This window comes from Bombina bombina, chromosome 5 (genome assembly GCF_027579735.1).
Source record: "Bombina bombina isolate aBomBom1 chromosome 5, aBomBom1.pri, whole genome shotgun sequence".
Classification (NCBI taxonomy): Eukaryota; Metazoa; Chordata; class Amphibia; order Anura; family Bombinatoridae; genus Bombina; species Bombina bombina.
In genome coordinates, this window is record NC_069503.1 from 519523271 (window position 1) to 519547647 (window position 24377).

Below are 24377 nucleotides of genomic sequence, written 5' to 3' on the forward strand. Positions count from 1 at the left end.
TATGAATCTGGCCCTTGCTAGTTGAGGCCAAGCCCTGAGAGTATTGAATATCGCTCTCAGTTCCAGAATGTTTATCGGGAGAAGAGACTCTTCCCGAGACCATATCCCCTGAGCTTTCAGGGAGTCCCAGACCGCGCCCCAGCCCACTAGACTGGCGTCGGTCGTGACGATGACCCACTCTGGTCCGCGGAAGCTCATTCCCTGGGACAGGTGATCCTGGGTTAGCCACCAACGGAGTGAGTCTCTGGTCTTCTGATCTACTTGAATCACTGGAGACAAGTCTGTATAGTCCCCATTCCACTGTTTCAGCATGCACAGTTGTAATGGTCTTAGATGAATTTGCGCAAAAGGAACTATGTCCATTGCTGCAACCATCAACCCTACTACTTCCATGCACTGAGCTATGGAAGGTCGTGGAACAGAGTGAAGAACTTGACAAGCGTTTAGAAGCTTCGACTTTCTGACATCTGTCAGGAAAATCTTCATTTCTAAAGAATCTATTATTGTCCCCAAGAAAGGAACTCTTGTCGACGGAGACGGGGAACTTTTTTCTATGTTCACTTTCCATCCGTGAGATCTGAGAAAGGCCAGAACGATGTCTGTGTGAGCCTTTGCCTTTGAAAGAGACGACGCTTGTATCAGGATGTCGTCCAAGTAAGGTGCCACTGCAATGCCCCTTGGTCTTAGAACCGCTAGAAGGGACCCGAGTACCTTTGTGAAAATCCTTGGAGCAGTGGCTAGCCCGAATGGGAGAGCCACAAACTGGTAATGTTTGTCCAAAAGGTGAACCTTAGGAACTGATGATGATCTTTGTGGATAGGGATATGTAGATACGCATCCTTTAGATCCACGGTAGTCATAAATTGACCCTCCTGGATTGTAGGTAAAATCGTTCGAATGGTTTCCATTTTGAATGATGGCACTCTGAGAAATTTGTTTAGGAACTTTAAATCCAGAATTGGTCTGAAAGTTCCCTCTTTTTTGGGAACCACAAACAGATTTGAGTAAAACCCCATTCCTTGTTCCACGGTTGGAACTGGGTGTATCACTCCCATTTTTAACAGGTCTTCTACACAATGTAAGAATGCCTGTCTCTTTATTTGGTTTGAGGATAAGTGAGACATGTGGAACCTTCCCCTTGGGGGTAGTTCCTTGAATTCCAGAAGATAACCCTGAGAAACTATTTCTAGTGCCCAGGGATCCTGAACATCTCTTGCCCAAGCCTGAGCGAAGAGAGAGAGTCTGCCCCCTACTAGATCCGGTCCCGGATCGGGGGCTACTCCTTCATGCTGTCTTGTTAGCAGTAGCAGGTTTCTTGGCCTGCTTACCCTTGTTCCAGCCTTGCATCGGTTTCCAAGCTGGTTTGGTTTGCGAAGCATTACCCTCTTGTCTAGAGGCTGCAGAGTTGGAGGCCGGTCCGTTCCTGAAATTGCGAAAGGAACGAAAATTAGACTTATTCTTGGCTTTGAAAGGCCTATCTTGTGGGAGGGCGTGGCCCTTACCCCCAGTGATGTCTGAGATAATCTCTTTCAATTCTGGCCCAAAAAGAGTTTTACCCTTGAAAGGAATATTAAGCAATTTTGTCTTGGAAGATACATCCGCTGACCAAGACTTTAGCCAGAGCGCTCTGTGCACCACAATTGCAAACCCAGAATTTTTCGCAGCTAATCTAGCTAACTGCAAAGCGGCATCTAAAATAAAGGAATTAGCTAACTTAAGTGCATGAACCCTGTCCATAACCTCCTCATACGGAGTCTCTCTACTGAGCGACTTTTCTAGTTCTTCGAACCAGAACCACGCTGCTGTAGTGACAGGAATAATGCACGAAATAGGTTGCAGGAGGTAACCTTGCTGTACAAAAATCTTTTTAAGCAAACACTCCAATTTTTTATCCATAGGATCTTTGAAAGCACAATTATCCTCGATAGGAATAGTAGTGCGCTTGGCTAGTGTAGAAACTGCCCCCTCGACCTTAGGGACTGTCTGCCATAAGTCCTTTCTGGGGTCGACCATAGGAAATAATTTCTTAAATATAGGAGGGGGAACAAAAGGTATGCTGGGCTTCTCCCACTCCTTATTCACTATGTCCGCCACCCGCTTGGGTATAGGAAAAGCGTCGGGGTGCACCGGAACCTCTAGGAACTTGTCCATCTTGCACAATTTTTCTGGAATGACCAGGTTGTCACAATCATCCAGAGTAGATAACACCTCCTTAAGCAGTGCGCGGAGATGCTCTAATTTAAATTTAAATGTCACAACATCAGGTTCTGCCTGTTGAGAAATTCTACCTGAATCTGAAATTTCCCCATCTGACAAAACCTCCCTCACGGCCCCTTCAGATTGGGCAACGGCAAAGAGAATGACTGGGGTGGGCGGAGCCTAGGAGGGACTATATGGACAGCTTTTGCTGTGCTCTTTGCCATTTCCTGTTGGGGAAGAGAATATTCCCACAAGTTATGGATGACGCCGTGGACCGGACACACCAATGTTGGAGAAACAAGAGCAAAAATTGGTTGTGTCAGATATAAGAATATAACAAAAAATACTGTGTCTTTAAATTTGCAAAACGGTACTGTACCTTTAAATTTTAAAATGACATAACTTTTTACTGCAATTGGAAACGATATAGTTTTTAACTGCAAAAAGGTAACAAGCAGTTGCTATACCCAATATATATGATCTTAGGTTAATATAGTCTCCTTTATATTAGAACTAAATTTAACCCCTGCACCAAGCCACAGTTCTGCTGTGGCGCCTACCTCACACCAACCAGATGCCTCAAGAAACCACTACCTAAGTCCGCTTGCTGATCCAGCTTTTTTAAGCTAAACCAAGTGGACCTAGGAAGCAACCGGAGCCCTCCTTGCACAGGAACGGAATAACAAGTGCGCATCAAGCGCGCAAACGTAGCGGTATACATACAAAAAAAGGTGCCATAAGAAGAAAATCAATGTCGGGTAAACCCGATCTCCACATCTTACTCGTATGAGCCATATGATCCCTATTAAGTCAAGCCGCATATAGATAAAGGATTAACAACCCTCTTTTACATCTCCAGCGTCAGCCTGCAAAAGTTAACAACACTGATACTGTCATCGTTCATAAAAAACCTGTTAGTGTAAACAGGTCACACACACCAACCCACTGACTTTACACACCCACTGTTTTTACACAGATCTTGACATAAGGGAAAAACAGGTAGGGATTAACAGATTTTTTTCATAAGGGAAAAACAGGTAGGGAATTAACACATAGTTTACCAGTTAGTTACCCCACTTAAACTGCAGCAGCTAACGTCCAGTCTGTTCTGAGCCATGCGATCCCCAGAAAACAAAAAGACTGTACATACCGTAGTGCTGATCTGAACCTGTCCCCCACGATAAGAGGACTCTTTGCATCACCTCCTGTACATCTGTGGGGGCAATTAGGGCCTTATGTGACATTGTATAAGACCATCAGCAGGGCATCACCAGCATGGAGAGTGAGTGATAATGTAGAACAAAAACTCCTCAGTTCCCATTGCTGAAACATCTGATGCTCCACCCTGAGAAAAAATAGTACTCACTGGCACCATTTAAAAATAATAAACACTTGATTGAAGAATCTATAACTAACACCTCACTTTACCTCTTCCTATCATTAACACAGGCAAAGAGAATGACTGGGGTGGGAGGGAGGGGATGAGCTATATATACAGCTCTGCTGTGGTGCTCTTTGCCACTTCCTGCTGACCAGGAGGAGTAATCCCACAAGTAAGGATGAAATCCGTGGACTCGTCATATCTTGTAAAACAAAAAACAAAAAACCCTCTCTTTCCAGTTTTAAATGTGTAATGACTCTTTATGGTTCTCTTTCCATCTACCCCACAGTAACACCAAACTAGCCCTCCAGATTGTACTATAAAAGTTAATTCAATTAATTTTTTTTTATTTTAAATCTTACCTGTGTTAAGAGAACAAACTGAGCGAACTGCCATGGAAGCATAAAGCAAATAGTGGACAAAGAAAGTGCAAACAAACTTCTTCTACTAATATTTGGTGTCCTTTAAAAGAAGAAGAAAAAAAACTATAAGTATAACTATAAGTATAACCTTAGCACTTTTTATTAGTTTACGTTGCATTTGCCCTTCATTATGAATGTAGGATTTAATGACAGTTAACGCAAATTCCCTTTGCTATACTTGTCTTTCTTATAAGATCAAGCGTTAGTACAATAACAGGCCTTTTGACTAGTGTTATAAGAAATGCACTACTTAGAATGCACGTTACAGCTTCTTGCAGGGTCCACACAATCACCACCACACATGAACACTAGTTCCAATGCAGAAAACTGAAGATCACTACTAGATCTGACTATGTTAAACCCTTTAGCAGAGATTATTGATAGAAGGGAATTTCTTTCAAATAACTTGTTCCAACAATATAGCACAGTTTATTTTTTTATTTTCAAAAAAAGCTTTATTGAGTGAACATATATAGAACATTACAGTCGGTTCAGTGTGCATGTACATAACATGAGATAACAAGTCAAAGATGTTATTACATATTCCAGTTTAACATGTTCTGCATTAACAATTTGTTTGTTCACTGTGGGATATATCCTACATATTTAACACCTTGTCTAAGCATATGTTGATTCAATCAAAAAGTTTCAATGTAGGAGCATTTGCTTGTATTTAAGATAGTAGTGGTTCTGTTTTATACTCATCTATTACACCAAGTATCAATCAGATAAGCATCTTTCTTTCAGTGCTCCATTACCACAGTTTATCTCAATAAGCTATTTTAAGGGGGGGAAAAGAAGAAAAAAGAGAGGGGTAAAATGTGAAGTCAAGAAGGGGAAAGAAGAAAAAAAAAAAAAAAAAAAAAAAAAAAAAAAGGCTTTGGGGGCTTCATGACTCAGTTATTCTGTTGTTAATACCTAGACCTCTTCGGCAGGCAACCTGACCCTACACAGTTTTGCCTTCCCAAATTAGCGTCATGTACTCATGGGTCTCCATCTTCCCAGCTTTCAAGTAATGAAATTTCTCAAGTCCTAGCAGATCCCACACCCCAGCCCTCCACTCTCCTAGACTTGGTATGTGCAATGATTTCCAATGTTTCGGGATGAGACCTTTCGCACAATTTAGCATCAGGAGGAACAGATGGCGCTTCGCCTCCATTGCAATTTTAGGCATGTCATGATATATAAGATAGCTTGGATTAGGGGGCAATATGATGTTTAAAAGTCTACTGCTCTCACGAAGCACAACTTCCCAAAAGGGCTTTATCAGTGGACAATGCCACCATATGTGTAGCAGCGTACCCTCCATTCCACAGCCCCTCCAGCACTCCCCATTTGTATGCGGGTATATTTTCCTCAATCTTTGCGGAGTCAAATACCACCTGCTTAGGAATTTGTAATGCATTTCTTGAAGCCTTGCTGAGACCGAGGCCTTTTTTGCTTTACTAAAGATAGTCAGCCAGGATTTTGCATCCATCTCCAAATTGAGCTCTCTTTGCCAAGCAGCCGCATAGGAAGGGACCGCCGCTCCACTCCCCTCCAATAATAATCGATAGAGGAGCGAGATTAGATGTTGTGGAGTGTTTGCCGCAGTGCAAAGCGTCTCAAATGTCGTTCTCTGTCTAGTAAAAGAATCCCTATCCCGGGAGTTGTTGAAGTAATGAGTTAACTGTGCTACTCGATACCAAGAAGAGAACAAATCTCTATTCCACTCAACCAGAGCTTCTTGTGTTTTAAGCTTACCCTGACTAGTGGTATTATATATAGCCGCCTCTGCTAGTGTGTAAGAGGAACCCGAGACATGTCTCCTGTTTTCCAGCCCATTTTCAGGATTTTCTCGTACTTCCTTTTGAGCAACCTGCGCCAGAAGCCTCTCATACATGTCTTTTCTATTTTTACGCAGAATTGCGTTGTGCCTAATCAATATTCCCCTGAGGACACACTTGTGTGCCTCCCAGATTGTGGAATCATTCAGGGCTTCTGTTGTGTTTAACCGAAAGTATTCCTCCAAATTTTTGCGTAATTCTTGTTTTAAGGGTTGGTGGTCCAGGAGGAATTCATCCATTCTCCAAACAAAGGGAGACACTGGAATGTTTGGCCAATCAATGGTGCATCTGACCGGGGCGTGGTCAGACCAGGTGATTGTGTTGATGCTACTGCCTGTGGTGATAGTGAGACCCGCCGAGTCTGTAAACAAGTAATCTATCCTCGTATACTTCCTATGCGGATGCGAGTAAAAGGTATAATTCCTAGCTGTAGGGTGATAAGTGCGCCAAATATCATGCAATACATGATCTTTCAAGGACTTGATGAGATGTTTGATGACCTTGTGGGGAGTGCTGGAGAGGCCATCAGATGTGTCCAATGCGGGGCTCAAAGATGCATTAAAATCACCACCCAGATATAAAATTCCCTTCTGTACTTCTAAGATTTTGAGCATAACCATTTTAAAGAATAGATCTTGTGCTGTATTTGGGGAGTAAAGGTTGGCCAAGGTAATGGGTCTACCATACAGCGTTCCCGTCAGTATCAAATATCTGCCATTAGGGTCTCTGACTGCGTGCTCTAATTGAAAGGGTACTGATGATCGGAATAAAATGCCCACCCCATTTTTTTTGGAAGGCCCTGATGCGAAATCGGCTACTGGGAAATGTCTATTAAACCATTTAGGTTCCCTGAGTCTGGAGAAATGCGTCTCCTGTAGTAGTATGATGTCCCCACCCATTCTATGTAGATCTCTAATGATTAATGATCGCTTCTCCGGGTTGTTGAGGCCCTTAGTATTTATGGTTAGCAGTTCAATGTGGTGTTTCCTCTCCTGGGGGTGTAGATGAGCCATATCTGCCCCAGGAGGTATGCAAGAGAGAAAAAAAAAAAAAAAAAAAAAAAAGGGGGGTTTTGAGAAGATATATAGAGTTAGTTGAAAAAGTTAGAGTAGGGTAGTTGGATTTAAGTAGGTGAAGAAAGCTGATTAATAAAGGAGGGGGGAGGGAAGGTGTGGTGGTAGAATGTATAGAAGAATAGGGAGTGGGATGTAACCCTCCAAATGTCACAGTCGACTCTGGGGGGTAAATATACAGTTAGGAAGTCTGAAAAATAAGATCAACAAAGTTGTACAACAGGGGGTAGTAACCCCAATACTCTCATATATAGATATATTGACATATATGATTAACTTTGTGGGCGTTTGTAACTCAATAACATTTTAAATCAAACCGTTGCAAGAATTTAAACATGAACAGTAACAAAAATTTAGAACCCGAAAATTACATAATGTCCCTCCAGCAAATGGCAAAACATATATTCCTACGCCAGGATTCAACCATAATATCTGAAGTTATATCTAAGACTAATACCCTTCTTAGTTCATGCTAAAAGGTTCCACTAGTGTCTATATTCTTTATGGGAGGCTCGGAGTAACAGAAGATAAGCAACATATGAATGACTAGCGAAACTAATTGGACAGGATATTAGTTTAGTACTCCGTTAGTCGTAATGAAAGAGTCAGTACGACCAGGCATATAAAAGCTCACCTGGGTTATAACTATTGCAGCGCAATTTATGGTGGTTTATACTAGGCAGATCTGTCCCTTCCACAGTATCTCTTAAAGGTAGTTCCTACAAACTGCACTGACTGAGGGGGGGTTTATCATGTATATTTAATCCTTCAATATGACTAGTATGTGCTCCTTTTACCTATTCTCACTGCCTTTTTTGCTCGTGCATATTGCACAGTGCTTCACTATATTATTAGTGTTTATCATACGTAGAGGGCACCTCTGAGGTCTCTATAGTAATCTTAGGAGAGGGACTATTCAATCTGGTTATGCTTGAGTATCCCTGAACCTATGACAGATATTCTTAAATATAAACAATAGTTAAAACAATTCAACACTGTTTTCCTGTTCACATTAGGCACAATACGCAATATCACAACTTAAACATTATATGCAGTGTTCAACAGTTCAAATTTACAACCTAGATATTATGTTCCGGCAATCCGCTGTACAGCGGTCAAAGTCTAGGATGGCCAAGTTGTAAGTTCAAGTTCCCCCAGAAATGATCTCAATTGAGGTGCGTGGGCCATATCTGCCACCTCATGCTAAACTAGTCAAACAGTGGGTGCCAAAACATGTTGTTTGGCAAACAAGAGAAGAAAATAAACTATACTTATCTGTCCAGGGACACAGCTCAGGTAGGAAGTCTCAAGTAGGGGGTCATTTCAAGTAGCCACTGTTCGCCATGCCATCTGGCATGTTCTTCAAGGGTTCTTTAAAGTTGAGGTCTGCACTTTTAGATGGGTCTCGGCCTAATTTCCTCGTGGCATTCTCCTGGACCAGCTGGAGCCGGCACTACTGCTGCATTTAGTGGTCTGATCTGTATGCCCAGGGCTTGGTTGAAAGTAGGGAGATCTGCAGGTGTTTTGAAGACAGCTGTCGTTCCATTTTTGGTGGCTATTATACAAGTGGGAAAACCCCACCTATATTGGATTTGTTGCTCCTTAAGCGTAGCGGTGATGTATCGTAGCTCCCGTCTCTTCTGAAGGGTAGCCGGACACAAATCTGTAAAGATCTGAATTTCTGCCCCCTCAAACATCAGCGGGTGTCTGTTCCTGGAATGTCGGAGAAGTTCCTCCTTATCCTTGTAAGATAGAAGTTTAATAATGATGTCTCTGGGAGGCGCTCTGGCTGGTGGTCTGGGCCGCAGTGCACGATGAGCTCTTTCTACCTGAATCTCTGCTGCGTTTGGATCGTTTTTAAGGAGTTTAAATAGCTCTTGAATATATTGTCCTATTTCAGGTGGGCTTACTGCCTCTGGGACCCCACGGAGCCGCAGATTGTTCCGCCGGCTCCTGTTTTCTAAATCTTCTATTCTCTCTGTCAGGTTTTGTACTACTGCTTCCTGCGACTGCACACAGCTTGTTTGATGTTGGAGATCAGAGCGCAGGGTTTCCTGCACTTCCTCAACCTGTGACACCCTGTGATCCACCATAGCAATGTCTTTTTTTAATTCACCGAACATGAGCTTCACATCCATCATAGCTTCTTTTATGTCATTTTTAGATGACAGGTGTTTAATGTCATTTTTGGTAAGGAAGCCATAGTGTGCTAGATCTGAGCTTTGAGTAGCGCCTGGTTGCCCGCTAGTGTCTGAGGTATCTCTGTTAGTGCTTGGGTTTTGCTCAGGAGGTAGTAAATAATTCTCCATGTTAGTAGACTGTGAGCTCTTTGCTGGTTTAGACATTCTCCTGTTAGACATCTCACAGGGGTTATCACTGCAGGCCAGAAGGTACTATGTTCAATGTTCCTTTCAAATGTTTGTGGCAGCTTAATCAGTGCTGTAGCACTCCACTTAATCTCCTTCTACAGCAGTGATACTAATGATATCCTAGGGACCCTCTATTATCAACAGTGTAGGCCCACTGTACTCTCTGTATAATGTATGAGTGTACTTGCTAGCCCTGACTCTCCACTGCTGCCAGATAAAATTACTTCCACAATACTTTTCACAGTAGGGTTATATGTGATGGGTCTGTGTAGGTCATGGTATTCATATAGGTGCTGCAGTTTTCTGACCGTTAACACTCACCCAGACGAAGGGGGTCACACTGCCTCGTTTCTATGTCCCAGCCGTTTATTGCATAACCAGCCAGAGAGCGCTCCCAGCACCAGGCTGCGCCGGAGATAGTCTGATCGGGAGTGCAGTCGCTTGTTTGTGAGGGCTTAACTCTCAGCCCCCTCTACTTTTCTTACGGAGCAATATCTTGTTGGCCGATTGTACAGAGCTAATACCCGGACTGTCTGTGTACCGTATACAGCTCTGCGCGCTCCGCGTGTGTCCCGGCACTATCAGTGCATGACGTGCTGTGCTCCGTAATAGGCCCAAGTGCGCAGCTGCTTCACTCCTTTAATTTAGCCTTTTATTTGCAATAATTAAGGTCCGGGTTGCAGAATTGTATGCTGCAACTGTTCAGCTTTACTTTGCTTACTATATATTGTTTTCTAGCATGCTAAGAGTTACTCCTACCCTGCCATGAGAGCATTGGGGCTTCAGAGCTCGATCAGTTTGCGGCCATCAGCTAGCGTGGCCAGGCTCCGCCCCCGCACAGTTTATTTTTTTAATAAAAATAGCATGTGTTACAGAGATTAGGTCAAACAAAATATAACCAGTGTTTAATACAAGTTGTGTATTTTGTATAGATTCAAAGAGAAATTATTTGATAAGTTTGTAGATGTCATTGAATCAGAAGAAAATAATAATACAGTGTTAGTGTATTTCCCCAGCATTTTATCTAACACTGTTGAGATCCAGAGTTTTTAGTAATTTTGCTGCCTGGTTCTCAAACTTTCTTTGTTAATTTACCAGCTATCACTTTTGCAACTACAAGATTCCTCTTAAATAGACATGAAACCCAAAATATTTTTTTTGATGATTCAGATAGAGAATACAATTTTAAACAACATTCCAGTGTACTTTACATTTGATTCATACTTCAGATATCCTTTGTTGAAGAAATAGCAAAGCATATGGGTGAGCCAATCACACAAGGTATCTATGTGCAGCAGATGCTACTGAGCCTATTTAGATATGCCTTTCAACAAAGAATATCAAGAAAATGAAGCAAATTAGTTAATAGAAGTAAACTGGAAAGTTGTTTAGAATTGCATGCTCTTTCTAAATTATGAAAGAAAAAAATTGGGTTTCATGTTCCTTTAACTAAGCCTGATAACTTGAGCACTTCCTAACTTTTAACCTAAGTCCTCCTACTTTACTTACTCATAAAGCCTGCATCATTTGCACCAATATAGACTTTCATAAACTCAACACCCACTGCCTGTCCTCCTTTTAGCAGCCTCTCCCTCCCCAAATCTCCATACTTCAATGATTATGCAACTTCACCTTCTAACAGTATACTTGTCTCAGCCAAGATAGCAGCCACAGCCACAAAACTAATTCACCTAGAGGCCTTGTGTCTTTATGCTCACTACCAAATGATCAAAGTGGTGCCAAACAGCCAAATTTAATTTAGGAAATAAAACCCACAATAAAATACAAATATTATGTAAAAGAGGTGTGCCAATAATAATCACCAAACTAGATAATGATATAAAAAAAAAAAAATTAACAGAAATACTACGAAAAATATCTAGTTAAATATACAGTGGAACAAATATGCAATATATCGAATATTCAACTTAGGGTACAAAAAACATAATTTATGCTTACCTGATAAATTTATTTCTCTTGTGGTGTATCCAGTCCACGGATCATCCATTACTTGTGGGATATTCTCCTTCCCAACAGGAAGTTGCAAGAGGATCACTCACAGCAGAGCTGCTATATAGCTCCTCCTAACTGCCATATCCAGTCATTCGACCGAAACAAGCCGAGAAAGGAGAAACCATAGGGTGCAGTGGTGACTGTAGTTTAAATTAAAATGTAGACCTGCCTTAAAAGACAGGGCGGGCCGTGGACTGGATACACCACAAGAGAAATAAATTTATCAGGTAAGCATAAATTATGTTTTCTCTTGTAAGGTGTATACAGTCCCCGGATCATCCATTACTTGTGGGATACCAATACCAAAGCTAAAGTACACGGATGAAGGGAAGGACAAGGCAGGTACTTAAACGGAGGGTACCACTGCCTGTAGAACCTCCCAAAAATAGCCCCTGAAGAAGCAAAAGTATCAAATTTGTAAAATTTTGAAAAGGTACGAAGCGAAGACCAAGTCGCCGCCTTGCAAATCTGTTCAACAGAAGCCTCATTTTTAAAGGCCCAGGTGGAAGCCACAGCTCTAGTAGAATGAGCTGTAATCCTTTCAGGGGGCTGCTGTCCAGCAGTCTCATAGGCTAAGCGTATTACGCTTCGAAGCCAAAAAGAAAGAGAGGTTGCCGAAGCCTTTTGACCTCTCCTCTGTCCAGAGTAAACAACAAACAGGGAAGATGTTTGACGAAAATCTTTAGTCGCTTGTAAGTAAAACTTTAAAGCACGGACTACGTCCAGATTATGTAAAAGACACAATCATGGAAAAACAATCTCTTGATTGATATTCTTGTTAGAAACCACCTTAGGTAAAAACCCAGGTTTTGTACGCAGAACTACTTTATCTGTATGGAAAATCAGATAAGGAGAATCACATTGTAAAGCAGATAACTCAGAGACTCTACGAGCCGAGGAAATAGCCATCAAAAACAGAACTTTCCAAGATAAAAGTTTGATATCAATGGAATGAAGGGGTTCAAACGGAACTCCTTGAAGAACTTTAAGAACCAAGTTTAAGCTCCATGGGGGAGTAACGAGTTTAAACACAGGCTTAATTCTAATCAAAGCCTGACAAAATGCCTGGACGTCTGGAACCTCTGCCAGACGCTTGTGCAAAAGAATAGACAGAGCAGAAATCTGTCCCTTTAAAGAACTAGCTGATAATCCTTTTTCCAAACCCTCTTGGAGAAAAGACAATATCCTAGGAATCCTAACCTTACTCCATGAGTAATTCTTAGATTCACACCAATAAAGATATTTGCGCCATATCTTATGGTAGATTTTCCTGGTGACAGGCTTTCGTGCCTGTATTAAGGTATCAATGACTGACTCGGAGAAGCCACGCTTTGATAAAATCAAGCGTTCAATCTCCAGGCAGTCAGTCTCAGAGAAATTAGATTTGGATGATTGAAAGGACCTTGTAGTAGAAGGTCTTGTCTCAAAGGCAGAGTCCAAGGTGGAAAGGATGACATGTCCACTAGGTCTGCATACCAGGTCCTGCGTGGCCACGCAGGCGCTATCAAAATCACCGATGCTCTCTCCTGTTTGATTTTGGCAATCAGTCGAGGGAGCAGAGGAAACGGTGGAAAAACATAAGCCAGGTTGAAGAACCAAGGCGCTGCTAGAGCATCTATCAGCGTCGCTTCTGGGTCCCTGGACCTGGATCCGTAACAAGGAAGCTTGGCGTTATGGCGAGACGCCATGAGATCCAGTTCTGGTTTGCCCCAACGATGAACCAATTGAGCAAACACCTCCGAATGGAGTTCCCACTCCCCCGGATGAAAAGTCTGACGACTTAGAAAATCCGCCTCCCAGTTCTCTATACCTGGGATATGGATTGCTGATAGGTGGCAAGAGTGAGTCTCTGCCCAGCGAATTATCCTGGATACTTCTAATATCGCTAGGGAGCTTCTGGTCCCCCCTTGATGGTTGATGTAAGCCACAGTCGTGATGTTGTCCGACTGAAATCTGATGAACCTCAGGGTTGCTAACTGAGGCCAAGCTAGAAGAGCATTGAATATTGCTCTTAACTCCAGAATATTTATTGGGAGGAGTTTCTCCTCCTGAGTCCACGATCCCTGAGCCTTCAGGGAATTCCAGACTGCACCCCAACCTAGAAGGCTGGCATTTGTTGTTACAATTGTCCAATCTGGCCTGCGAAAGGTCATGCCCTTGGACAGATGGACCCGAGATAGCCACCAGAGAAGAGAATCTCTGGTCTCTTGATCCAGATTTAGCAGAGGGGACAAATCTGTGTAATCCCCATTCCACTGACTGAGCATGCATAATTGCAGCGGTCTGAGATGTAGGCGCGCAAATGGCACTATGTCCATCGCCGCTACCATTAAGCCGATCACTTCCATGCACTGAGCCACCGAAGGGCGCGGAATGGAATGAAGAACACGGCAGGAATTGAGAAGCTTTGATAACCTGGACTCCGTCAGGTAAATTTTCATTTCTACAGAATCTATCAGAGTTCCTAAGACGGAAACTCTTGTGAGGGGTGATAGAGAACTCTTTTCCTCGTTCACTTTCCACCCATGCGACCTCAGAAATGCCAATACTATGTCCGTATGAGATTTGGCAATTTGGAAGTTTGACGCCTGTATAAGGATGTCGTCTAGATAAGGGGCCACTGCTATGCCCCGTGGTCTTAGGACCGCCAGAAGTGACCCCAGAACTTTTGTAAAAATTCTTGGGGCTGTAGCTAACCCGAAGGGAAGAGCCACAAACTGGTAATGCCTGTCTAGAAAGGCAAACCTTAGGAACCGATGATGATCTTTGTGAATCGGTATGTGAAGGTAAGCATCCTTCAAATCCACTGTGGTCATGAACTGACCCTCCTGGATCATAGGTAGGATGGTCCGAATAGTTTCCATTTTGAACGATGGACCTCTGAGGAACTTGTTTAAGATCTTTAGATCCAAAATTGGTCTGAAGGTTCCCTCTTTTTTGGGAACCACAAACAGATTTGAATAAAATCCCTGTCCCTGTTCCATCTGTGGAACTGGATGGATCACTCCCATTACTAGGAGGTCTTGCACACAGCGTAAGAATGCCTCTTTCTTTATCTGGTTTACAGATAATCTCGAAAGGTGAAATCTCCCTTGTGGGGGGGAAGCTTTGAAGTCCAGAAGATATCCCTGAGATATGATCTCCAACGCCCAGGGATCCTGAACATCTCTTGCCCACGCCTGGGCAAAGAGAGAAAGTCTGCCCCCTACTAGATCCGTTACCGGATAGGGGGCCGTTCCTTCATGCTGTCTTAGAGGAAGCAGCAGGCTTTCTGGCCTGCTTGCGTTTGTTCCAGGCCTAGTTAGATTTCCAGGCCGGCTTGGATTGAGCATAAGTTCCCTCTTGTTTTGTAGCAGAGGAAGTTGATGCTGCACCTGCCTTGAAGTTTCGAAAGGCACGAAAATTAGACTGTTTGGCCCTTGATTTGGCCCTGTCTTGAGGAAGGGTATGACCCTTACCTCCAGTAATGTCAGCAATAATTTCCTTCAAACCAGGCCCGAATAGGGTCTGCCCCTTGAAGGGAATGTTAAGTAATTTAGACTTTGAAGTCACGTCAGCTGACCAAGATTTAAGCCATAGCGCTCTACGCGCCTGGATGGCGAATCCAGAATTCTTAGCCGTTAGTTTAGTCAAATGAACAATGGCATCAGAAATAAAAGAATTAGCTAGCTTAAGTGTTCTAAGCTTGTCAAGTATTTCAGTCAATGGAGTAGCTGTCTGAAAGGCCTCTTCCAGAGACTCAAACCAGAACGCCGCAGCAGCAGTGACAGGAGCAATGCATGCAAGTGGCTGCAGAATAAAACCTTGTTGAATAAACATTTTCTTAAGGTAACCCTCTAATTTTTTATCCATTGGATCTGAAAAAGCACAACTGTCCTCGACAGGGATAGTGGTACGCTTTGCTAAAGTAGAAACTGCTCCCTCCACCTTAGGGACCGTCTGCCATAAGTCCCGTGTGGTGGCGTCTATCGGAAACATTTTTCTAAAAATAGGAGGGGGGGGAAACGGCACACCGGGTCTGTCTCACTCCTTAGTAATAATTTCTGTAAACCTTTTAGGTATTGGAAAAACGTCAGTACACACCGGCACTGCGTAGTATTTATCCAGTCTACACAATTTCTCTGGCATTGCAATTGTGTCACAGTCATTCAGAGCAGCTAAAACCTCTCCAAGCAACACCCGGAGGTTCTCAATTTAAAAGTAGACATATCTGAATCAGGTTTCCCCGAGTCAGAGACGTCACCCACAGACTGAAGCTCTCCTTCCTCAGCTTCTGCATATTGTGACGCAGTATCAGACATGGGCCTTAAAACATCTGCGCGCTCTGTATTACGTCTAACCCCAGAGCTATCGCGCTTGCTTCTGAATTCAGGCAGTCTGGCTAATACCGCTGACTGGGTATTATCCATGATCGCCGCCATGTCTTGTAAAGTAATCGCTATGGGCGTCTTTGATGTACTTGGCGCTATTCTAGCGTGAGTCCCTTGAGCGGGAGTCAAAGGGTCTGACACGTGGGGGGAGTTAGTTGGCATAACTTCCCCCTCGTCAGAATCTTCTGGTGATATTTCTTTTAAAGATGAAGGCTGATGTTTATTGTTTAAAGTGAAATCAATACATTTAGTACACATTCTCCTATGGGGTTCCACCATGGCTTTTAAACATAATGCACAAAGAGCTTCCTCTATGTCAGACATGTTTGTACAGACTAGCAATGAGACTAGCAAGCTTGGAAAACACTTTAAATCAAGTTAACAAGCAAATATAAAAAAAGTTACTGTGCCTTTAAAAGAAACAAATTTTGTCAAAATTTGAAATAACAGTGAAAAAAGGCAGTTAAACTAACGAAATTTTTACAGTGTAAGTAACAAGTTAGCAGAGCATTGCACCCACTTGCAAATGGATGATTAACCCCTTAATACAAAAAACGGATTAACAAAATGAAAAACAACGTTTTTTAAACAGTCACAACTGCCACAGCTCCACTGTGGCTTTACCTTCCTCAATACACGACTTTTGAAGCCTTTTGAGCCCTTCAGAGATGTCCTATAGCATGCAGGGGACTGCTGAGGGAAGCTGAATGTCTCTGTCTGTAATTTTAAGTCCGCAACAAAGCGCTAAAATAGGCCCCTCCCACTCATACTACAATAGTGGAAAGCCTCAGGAAACAGTTTCTAGGCAAAAATCAAGCCAGCCATGTGGAAAAAACTAAGCCCCAATAAGTTTTATCACCAAAGCATATATAAAAACGATTAAACATGCCAGCAAACGTTTTATATTGCACATTTATAAGAGTCTATACCTCTCATAGTAAGCCTGTTACTAGTCGCTATTAAATCACTGTATTTAGGCTTAACTTACATTAATCTGGTATCAGCAGCATTTTCTAGCAATTCCATCCCTAGAAAAACTGCACATACCTTATTGCAGGATAACCTGCACGCCATTCTCCCTCTGAAGTTACCTCAGCCCTCAGATATATGTGAGAACGGCAGTGGATCTTAGTTACTTCTGCTAAGATCATAGAAAACGCAGGCAGATTCTTCTTCCAAATGCTGCCTGAGAGAAAATAGTACATCTCCGGTACCATTTAAAAACAATAAACTTTTGACTGAAGAAAAAAACTAACTATATTACACCACTTTCCTCTTACTACCTCCAGCTATGTTGAGAGTTGCAAGAGAATGACTGGATATGGCAGTTAGGGGAGGAGCTATATAGCAGCTCTGCTGTGGGTGATCCTCTTGCAACTTCCTGATGGGAAGGAGAATATCCCACAAGTAATGGATGATCCATGGACTGGATACAGGATACACCTTACAAGAGAAAAATAATAAATAAGCACATCAAATCAAATACATTCAAACAAAAAAGTCCAAACTTTGAATGAATCATCCTCAAAAATATAATTTATGCTTACCTGATAAATTCATTTCTCCTGTAGTGTAGTCAGTCCACGGGTCATCCATTACTTATGGGATTATAACTCCTCCCTAACAGGAAGTGCAAGAGGATCACCCAAGCAGAGCTGCTATATAGCTCCTCCCCTCTACGTCATATCCAGTCATTCGACCGAAACCATACGAGAAAGGAGAAACTATAGGGTGAAGTGGTGACTGGAGTTTAATTAAAATTTAGACCTGCCGTAAAAACAGGGCGGGCCGTGGACTGACTACACTACAGGAGAAATGAATTTATCAGGTAAGCATAAATTATATTTTCTCCTGTTAAGTGTAGTCAGTCCACGGGTCATCCATTACTTATGGGATACCAATACCAAAGCTAAAAGTACACGGATGACAGGAGGGACAGGCAGGATCTTTACACGGAAGGAACCACTGCCTGTAGAACCTTTCTCCCAAAAACAGCCTCCGAAGAAGCAAAAGTGTCAAATTTGTAAAATTTTGAAAAAGTGTGAAGTGAAGACCAAGTTGCAGCCTTGCAAATCTGTTCAACAGAGGCCTCATTCTTAAAGGCCCAAGTGGAAGCCACAGCTCTAGTAGAATGAGCTGTAATCCTTTCAGGAGGCTGCTGTCCAGCAGTCTCATAGGCTAAACGTATTATGCTACGAAGCCAAAAATAGAGAGAGGTAGCCGAAGCATTTTGACCTCTCCTCTGTCCAGAATAAACGACAAACAGGGAAGAAGTTTGACGAAAATCTTTAGTTGTCTGCAAATAAAATTTCAGGGCACGGACGACGTCCAGATTGTGCAAAAGTCGTTCCTTCTTTGAAGAAGGGTTAGGGCACAATGATGGAACAACAATCTCTTGATTGATATTCTTGTTAGTGACTACCTTAGGTAAGAACCCAGGTTTAGTACGCAGAACTACCTTGTCTGAATGAAAAATCAGATAAAGAGAATCACAATGTAAGGCAGATAACTCAGAGACTCTTCGAGCCGAGGAAATAGCAATTAAAAACAGAACTTTCCAAGATAACAGCTTGATATCGATGGAATGAAGGGGTTCAAACGGAACACCTTGCAGAACGTTAAGAACTAAGTTTAAGCTCCACGGCGGAGCAACAGTCTTAAACACAGGCTTAATCCTAGCCAAAGCCTGACAAAAAGCCTGAACGTCTGGAACTTCTGCCAGACGTTTGTGTAAAAGGATAGACAGAGCTGAAATCTGTCCCTTTAACGAACTAGCAGATAAACCCGTTTCTAAACCCTCTTGTAGAAAAGACAATATCCTAGGAATCCTAACCTTACTCCATGAGTAACTCTTGGATTCGCACCAATATAAGTATTTACGCCATATTTTATGGTAAATTTTCCTGGTAACAGGTTTCCTAGCCTGTATTAAGGTATCAATCACTGACTCCGAGAATCCACGCTTTGATAGAATCAAGCGTTCAATCTCCATGCAGTCAGCCTCAGAGAAATTAGATTTGGATGTTTGAAAGGACCCTGAATCAGAAGGTCCTGTCTCAGAGGCAGAGACCATGGTGGACAGGACGACATGTCCACTAGATCTGCATACCAGGTCCTGCGTGGCCACGCAGGCGCTATTAGAATCACCGATGCTCTCTCCTGTTTGATCCTGGCAATCAATCGAGGAAGCATCGGGAAAGGTGGAAACACATAAGCCATGTTGAAGACCCAAGGTGCTGTCAGAGCATCTATCAGCACCGCTCCCGGGTCCCTGGACCTGGATCCGTAACAAGGAAGCTTGGCGTTCTGGCGAGACGCCATGAGATCCAGATCTGGTTTGCCCCAATGATGAAGCAGTTGGGCAAACACCTCCGGATGAAGTTCCCACTCCCCCGGATGAAAGGTTTGGCGACTTAGAAAATCCGCCTCCCAGTTCTCCACGCCTGGGATGTGGATCGCTGACAGGTGGCAAGAGTGAGACTCTGCCCAGCGAATTATCTTTGAGACTTCCATCATCGCTAGGGAACTCCTTGTTCCTCCTTGATGGTTGATGTAAGCCACAGTCGTGATGTTGTCCGACTGAAACCTGATGAACCTCAGAGTTGCTAACTGAGGCCAAGCCAGAAGAGCATTGAAAATTGCTCTTAATTCCAGAATGTTTATTGGAAGGAGTCTCTCCTCCTGAGTCCATGATCCCTGAGCCTTCAGGGAATTCCAGACTGCGCCCCAACCTAGAAGGCTGGCGTCTGTTGTTACAATCGTCCAATCTGGCCTGCGGAAGGGCATCCCCTTGGACAGATGTGGCCGAGAAAGCCACCATAGAAGAGAATCTCTGGTATCTTGATCCAGATTTAGCAGAGGGGACAAATCTGAGTAATCCCCATTCCACTGACTTAGCATGCACAATTGCAGCGGTCTGAGATGCAGGCGCGCAAATGGTACTATGTCCATTGCCGCTACCATTAAGCCGATTACCTCCATGCACTGAGCCACTGACGGGTGTTGAATGGAATGAAGGACACGGCAAGCATTTAGAAGTTTTGATAACCTGTCCTCCGTCAGGTAAATTTTCATTTCTACAGAATCTATAAGAGTCCCTAGAAAGGGAACTCTTGTGAGTGGAAATAGAGAACTCTTTTCTACGTTCACCTTCCACCCATGCGACCTTAGAAATGCCAGAACTAACTCTGTATGAGACTTGGCAGTTTGGAAACTTGACGCTTGTATCAGAATGTCGTCTAGGTACGGAGCTACCGCTATGCCTTGCGGTCTTAGTACCGCCAGAAGAGAGCCCAGAACCTTTGTAAAGATTCTTGGAGCCGTAGCTAACCCGAAGGGAAGAGCTACAAACTGGTAATGCCTGTTTAGGAAGGCAAATCTTAGATACCGGTAATGATCCTTGTGAATCGGTATGTGAAGGTAGGCATCCTTTAAATCCACTGTGGTCATGTACTGACCCTCTTGGATCATGGGTAAGATGGTTCGAATAGTTTCCATTTTGAACGATGGAACTCTTAGGAATTTGTTTAGGATCTTTAAGTCCAAGATTAGTCTGAAGGTTCCCTCTTTTTTGGGAACCACAAACAGATTTGAATAGAATCCTTGCCCGTGTTCCGACCGCGGAACTGGGTGGATCACTCCCATTAGTAAGAGGTCTTGTACACAGCGTAGAAACGCCTCTTTTTTTATCTGGTTTGCTGATAACCTTGAAAGATGAAATCTCCCTTGTGGAGGAGAAGCTTTGAAGTCCAGAAGATATCCCTGAGATATGATTTCCAACGCCCAGGGATCCTGTACATCTCTTGCCCAAGCCTGGGCAAAGAGAGAAAGTCTGCCCCCCACTATATCCGTTTCCGGATCGGGGGCCCTCACTTCATGTTGTCTTAGGGGCATCACCAGATTTTCTGGCCTGCTTGCCCTTGTTCCAGGACTGGTTAGGTTTCCAGCCCTGTCTGTAGCGAGCAACAGTTCCTTCCTGTCTTGGAGCGGAGGAAGTTGATGCTGCTCCTGCCTTGAAATTACGAAAGGCACGAAAATTAGACTGTTTAGCCTTTGGTTTGGCCCTGTCTTGAGGCAGGGCATGGCCCTTACCTCCAGTAATGTCAGCGATAATTTCTTTCAAGCCGGGCCCGAATAATATCTGCCCTTTGAAAGGAATATTAAGCAATTTAGATTTAGAAGTCACATCAGCTGACCAGGATTTAAGCCACAGCGCTCTGCGCGCTTGAATGGCGAATCCGGAGTTCTTAGCCGTAAGTTTGGTTAAGTGTACTACGGCATCAGAAATAAATGAATTAGCTAGCTTAAGGGCTTTAAGCTTGTTCATAATCTCATCCAATGGAGCTGTGCTAAGGGTCTCTTCCAGAGACTCAAACCAGAATGCCGCCGCAGCAGTGACAGGCGCGATGCATGCAAGGGGTTGTAATATAAAACCTTGCTGAACAAACATTTTCTTAAGGTAACCCTCTAACTTTTTATCCATTGGATCTGAAAAAGCACAGCTATCCTCCACCGGGATAGTGGTGCGCTTAGCCAGAGTAGAAACTGCTCCCTCCACCTTAGGGACCGTCTGCCATAGGTCCCGTGTGGTGGCGTCTATTGGAAACATTTTTCTAAATATAGGAGGGGGTGAAAAGGGCACACCGGGTCTATCCCACTCCTTGTTAACAATTTCTGTAAGCCTTTTAGGTATAGGAAAAACGTCAGTACACGCCGGTACCGCAAAATATTTATCCAGCCTACATACTTTCTCTGGAATTGCAACCGTGTTACAATTATTCAGAGCCGCTAATACCTCCCCTAGTAATACACGGAGGTTCTCAAGCTTAAATTTAAAATTTGAAATCTCTGAATCCAGTTTACTTGGATCAGATCCGTCACCCACAGAATGAAGCTCTCCGTCCTCATGTTCTGCAAATTATGACGCAGTATCAGACATGGCTCTACTATTATCAGCGCACTCTGTTCTTACCCCAGAGTGATCGCGTTTACCTCTTAATTCTGGCAATTTAGATAGTACTTCAGTCATAACATTAGCCATGTCTTGCAAAGTGATTTGTATGGGCCGCCCTGATGTACTTGGCGCCACAATATCACGCACCTCCTGAGCGGGAGGCGAAGGTACTGACACGTGAGGAGAGTTAGTCGGCATAACTTCCCCCTCGTTGTCTGGTGATATTTTTTTAACATATAAAGTTTGACTTTTATTCAAAGTAACATCTATACATTGAGTGCACAAATTTCTATTGGGCTCCACATTGGCCTTTAAACATAGTGAACAAACAGATTCATCTGTGTCAGACATGTTTAAACAGACTAGCAATAACACTAGCAAGCTTGGAAAAAACTTTTAAATAAATTTACAAGCTATATAAAAAACGCTACTGCGCCTTTAAGAAACATAAAAATGTGACACAGTTGAATTAACAATGAACCAAATATGTTAAAACAACCAAATTTTAACAGAAAATGTATAAAGTTAGCAGAGGATTGCACCCACCAGCAAAAGGATGATTAACCCCTTAATACCCAAAACGGATAACAGTTGAAATAATAAACGTTTTTATCACAGTCAAACACACTGTCACAGGTCTGCTGTGACTGATTACCTCCCTCAAAACTAGTTTTGGAGACCCCTGGGCTCTGTAGAGACGTCCTGGATCATGGAGGAAGAAATAGGAAGACTGTGACTAAATTTTTACTGCGCAATAAAGCGCTAAAATAGGCCCCTCCCACTCATATTACAACAGTGGGGAAGCTCAGTAAACTGTTTTTATGCAGAAAAAAACGACAGCCATGTGGTAAAAATCATGTCCATAAAGTTTTATCACCAAGTACCTCAGAAAAAACGATTAACATGCCAGTAAACTTTTTAAAATTGAAAATTATGAAGTGTTATTAATAAGCCTGCTGCTAGTCGCTTTCACTGCAGTGCAGGCTCAAATATTACTTTAATATTGACAGTATTTTCTTAGTGAAATTCCATTCCCCAGAAATACCTCAGAGTATACATACATACATATCAGCCTGATACCAGTCGCTACTACTGCATTTAAGGCTGCACTTACATTACATCGGTATTAGCAGTATTTTCTCAATCAATTCCATTCCTTAGAAAATAATTTACTGCACATACCTCCTTGCAGGTGGGCCCTGCATGCTATCCCCTGTTCTGAAGTTACCTCACTCCTCAGAATGGCCGAGAACAGCAAGTGGATCTTAGTTACGACCGCTAAGATCATAGAAAACTCAGGCAGATTCTTCTTCTAATGCTGCCTGAGAACAATCAACACACTCCGGTGCCGTTTAAAATAACAAACTTTTGATTGAAGAAATAAAAACTAAGTTTAACACACCACAGTCCTCTCACACGTCCTATCTTTAGTTAGGTGCAAGAGAATGACTGGATATGACGTAGAGGGGAGGAGCTATATAGCAGCTCTGCTTGGGTGATCCTCTTGCACTTCCTGTTAGGGAGGAGTTATAATCCCATAAGTAATGGATGACCCGTGGACTGACTACACTTAACAGGAGAAAGGTCCATAAAGCCGTGTGTGATGGCAGGCTGCACTCTTGGAGAACAACGATAACCAGAAGCAATGTCCCACTAGACAAAGAGAAAAGAGGCGCCTATGGTGTAGTATCGTAAGGAACAAAGAGTGGGTAAGCAAAAAGCTGGGTACTCACAAAGAACGTTGAACATCCAGTGCCATAATAGACAGACCGAGGCTTCAGAGCCGCTCGGCTGACTCACGCACTCAAGCAGGGCGGCAGAGCCGTGGAAGGGCTCATCTCTGATGTACAGGTTGCTGTTTCATCAGGCTGATGAAACGGCAACCTGTCCCGAAAAACGCGTTGCTGTGCAACATATTGTTTTTATATGTATTAATAAATCCTTTTTATTAATGTACCTTGCTCTGCATTGGTATGTTCATGGAGAATAGCTTTTGCCACCTGTACTAAACCTGCATCACAGAGACCTTTCGTAAGTACTACCTTCTGATTGGCTGTGCTCCTCCTGGTTTGGAGACATCATCAGACGAGCCCTTCCACGGCTCTGCCGCCCTGCTTGAGTGCGTGAGTCAGCTAAGCGGCTCTGAAGCCTCGGTCTGTCCATTATTGAACTGGATGTGCAATGTCATTTGTGAGTATCCAGCTTTTTGCTTACCCACTTTTTGTTCGTTAAGATACTACACCATAGGCGCCTCTTTTCTCTTTGTCTCGTAGGACATTACTTCAAATTTATTTTAGGTTTATTGGCCCCAGGCTGGTTATGTAGGAAACATAGTTCATCAAGATTGTTCATTGCTTCTTTAACCAACTGAAGGCAGAAGACATTTCTTGTACTCTAAAGAAACCAAAAACAGTCTCTTGATTCTCCAATGTAATGTGAAGGATCAAAACAATTTTAAACATCTCACATCCAAAGTATGGAGACATTAGGGACAAAAAGGGGAAAATAATTCTTGATAAATTTAGAAACATTTTCTATTGATTTAAAAAAAACAGGTAGGTAATAATGTTTGAAGTTTTGGAATAGCATTTGCCTAGTTGCAATGTCTACTATTACTGTAAAACACCTTAAAAATAATTAAAATGCAGTGAGCACTTTGCCCCTAGTATAGGAGTGTTATTGCAGTCCAGAATTTTTTTATTCCTTAATCGGTGAATATACAATCTTCTTTATGTCTGCTGGTAAAGATAATTACGTTACCAGAGCATATT

The 24377-nt window shown here is 42.8% G+C and overlaps 1 protein-coding gene across 1 annotated transcript in view; it reads right to left on the minus strand.

Annotated features, from left to right (window-relative positions):
- Nucleotides 1–24377, minus strand: part of DPY19L1 (dpy-19 like C-mannosyltransferase 1) — a 550250-nt gene that overhangs the window by 266927 nt on the left and 258946 nt on the right. Inside the window, exon 10 of the mRNA XM_053715774.1 lies at nucleotides 3943–4042. Within this exon, the coding sequence (XP_053571749.1) occupies nucleotides 3943–4042 (100 nt within the window). The remainder of the gene's footprint in view (nucleotides 1–3942; nucleotides 4043–24377) is intronic.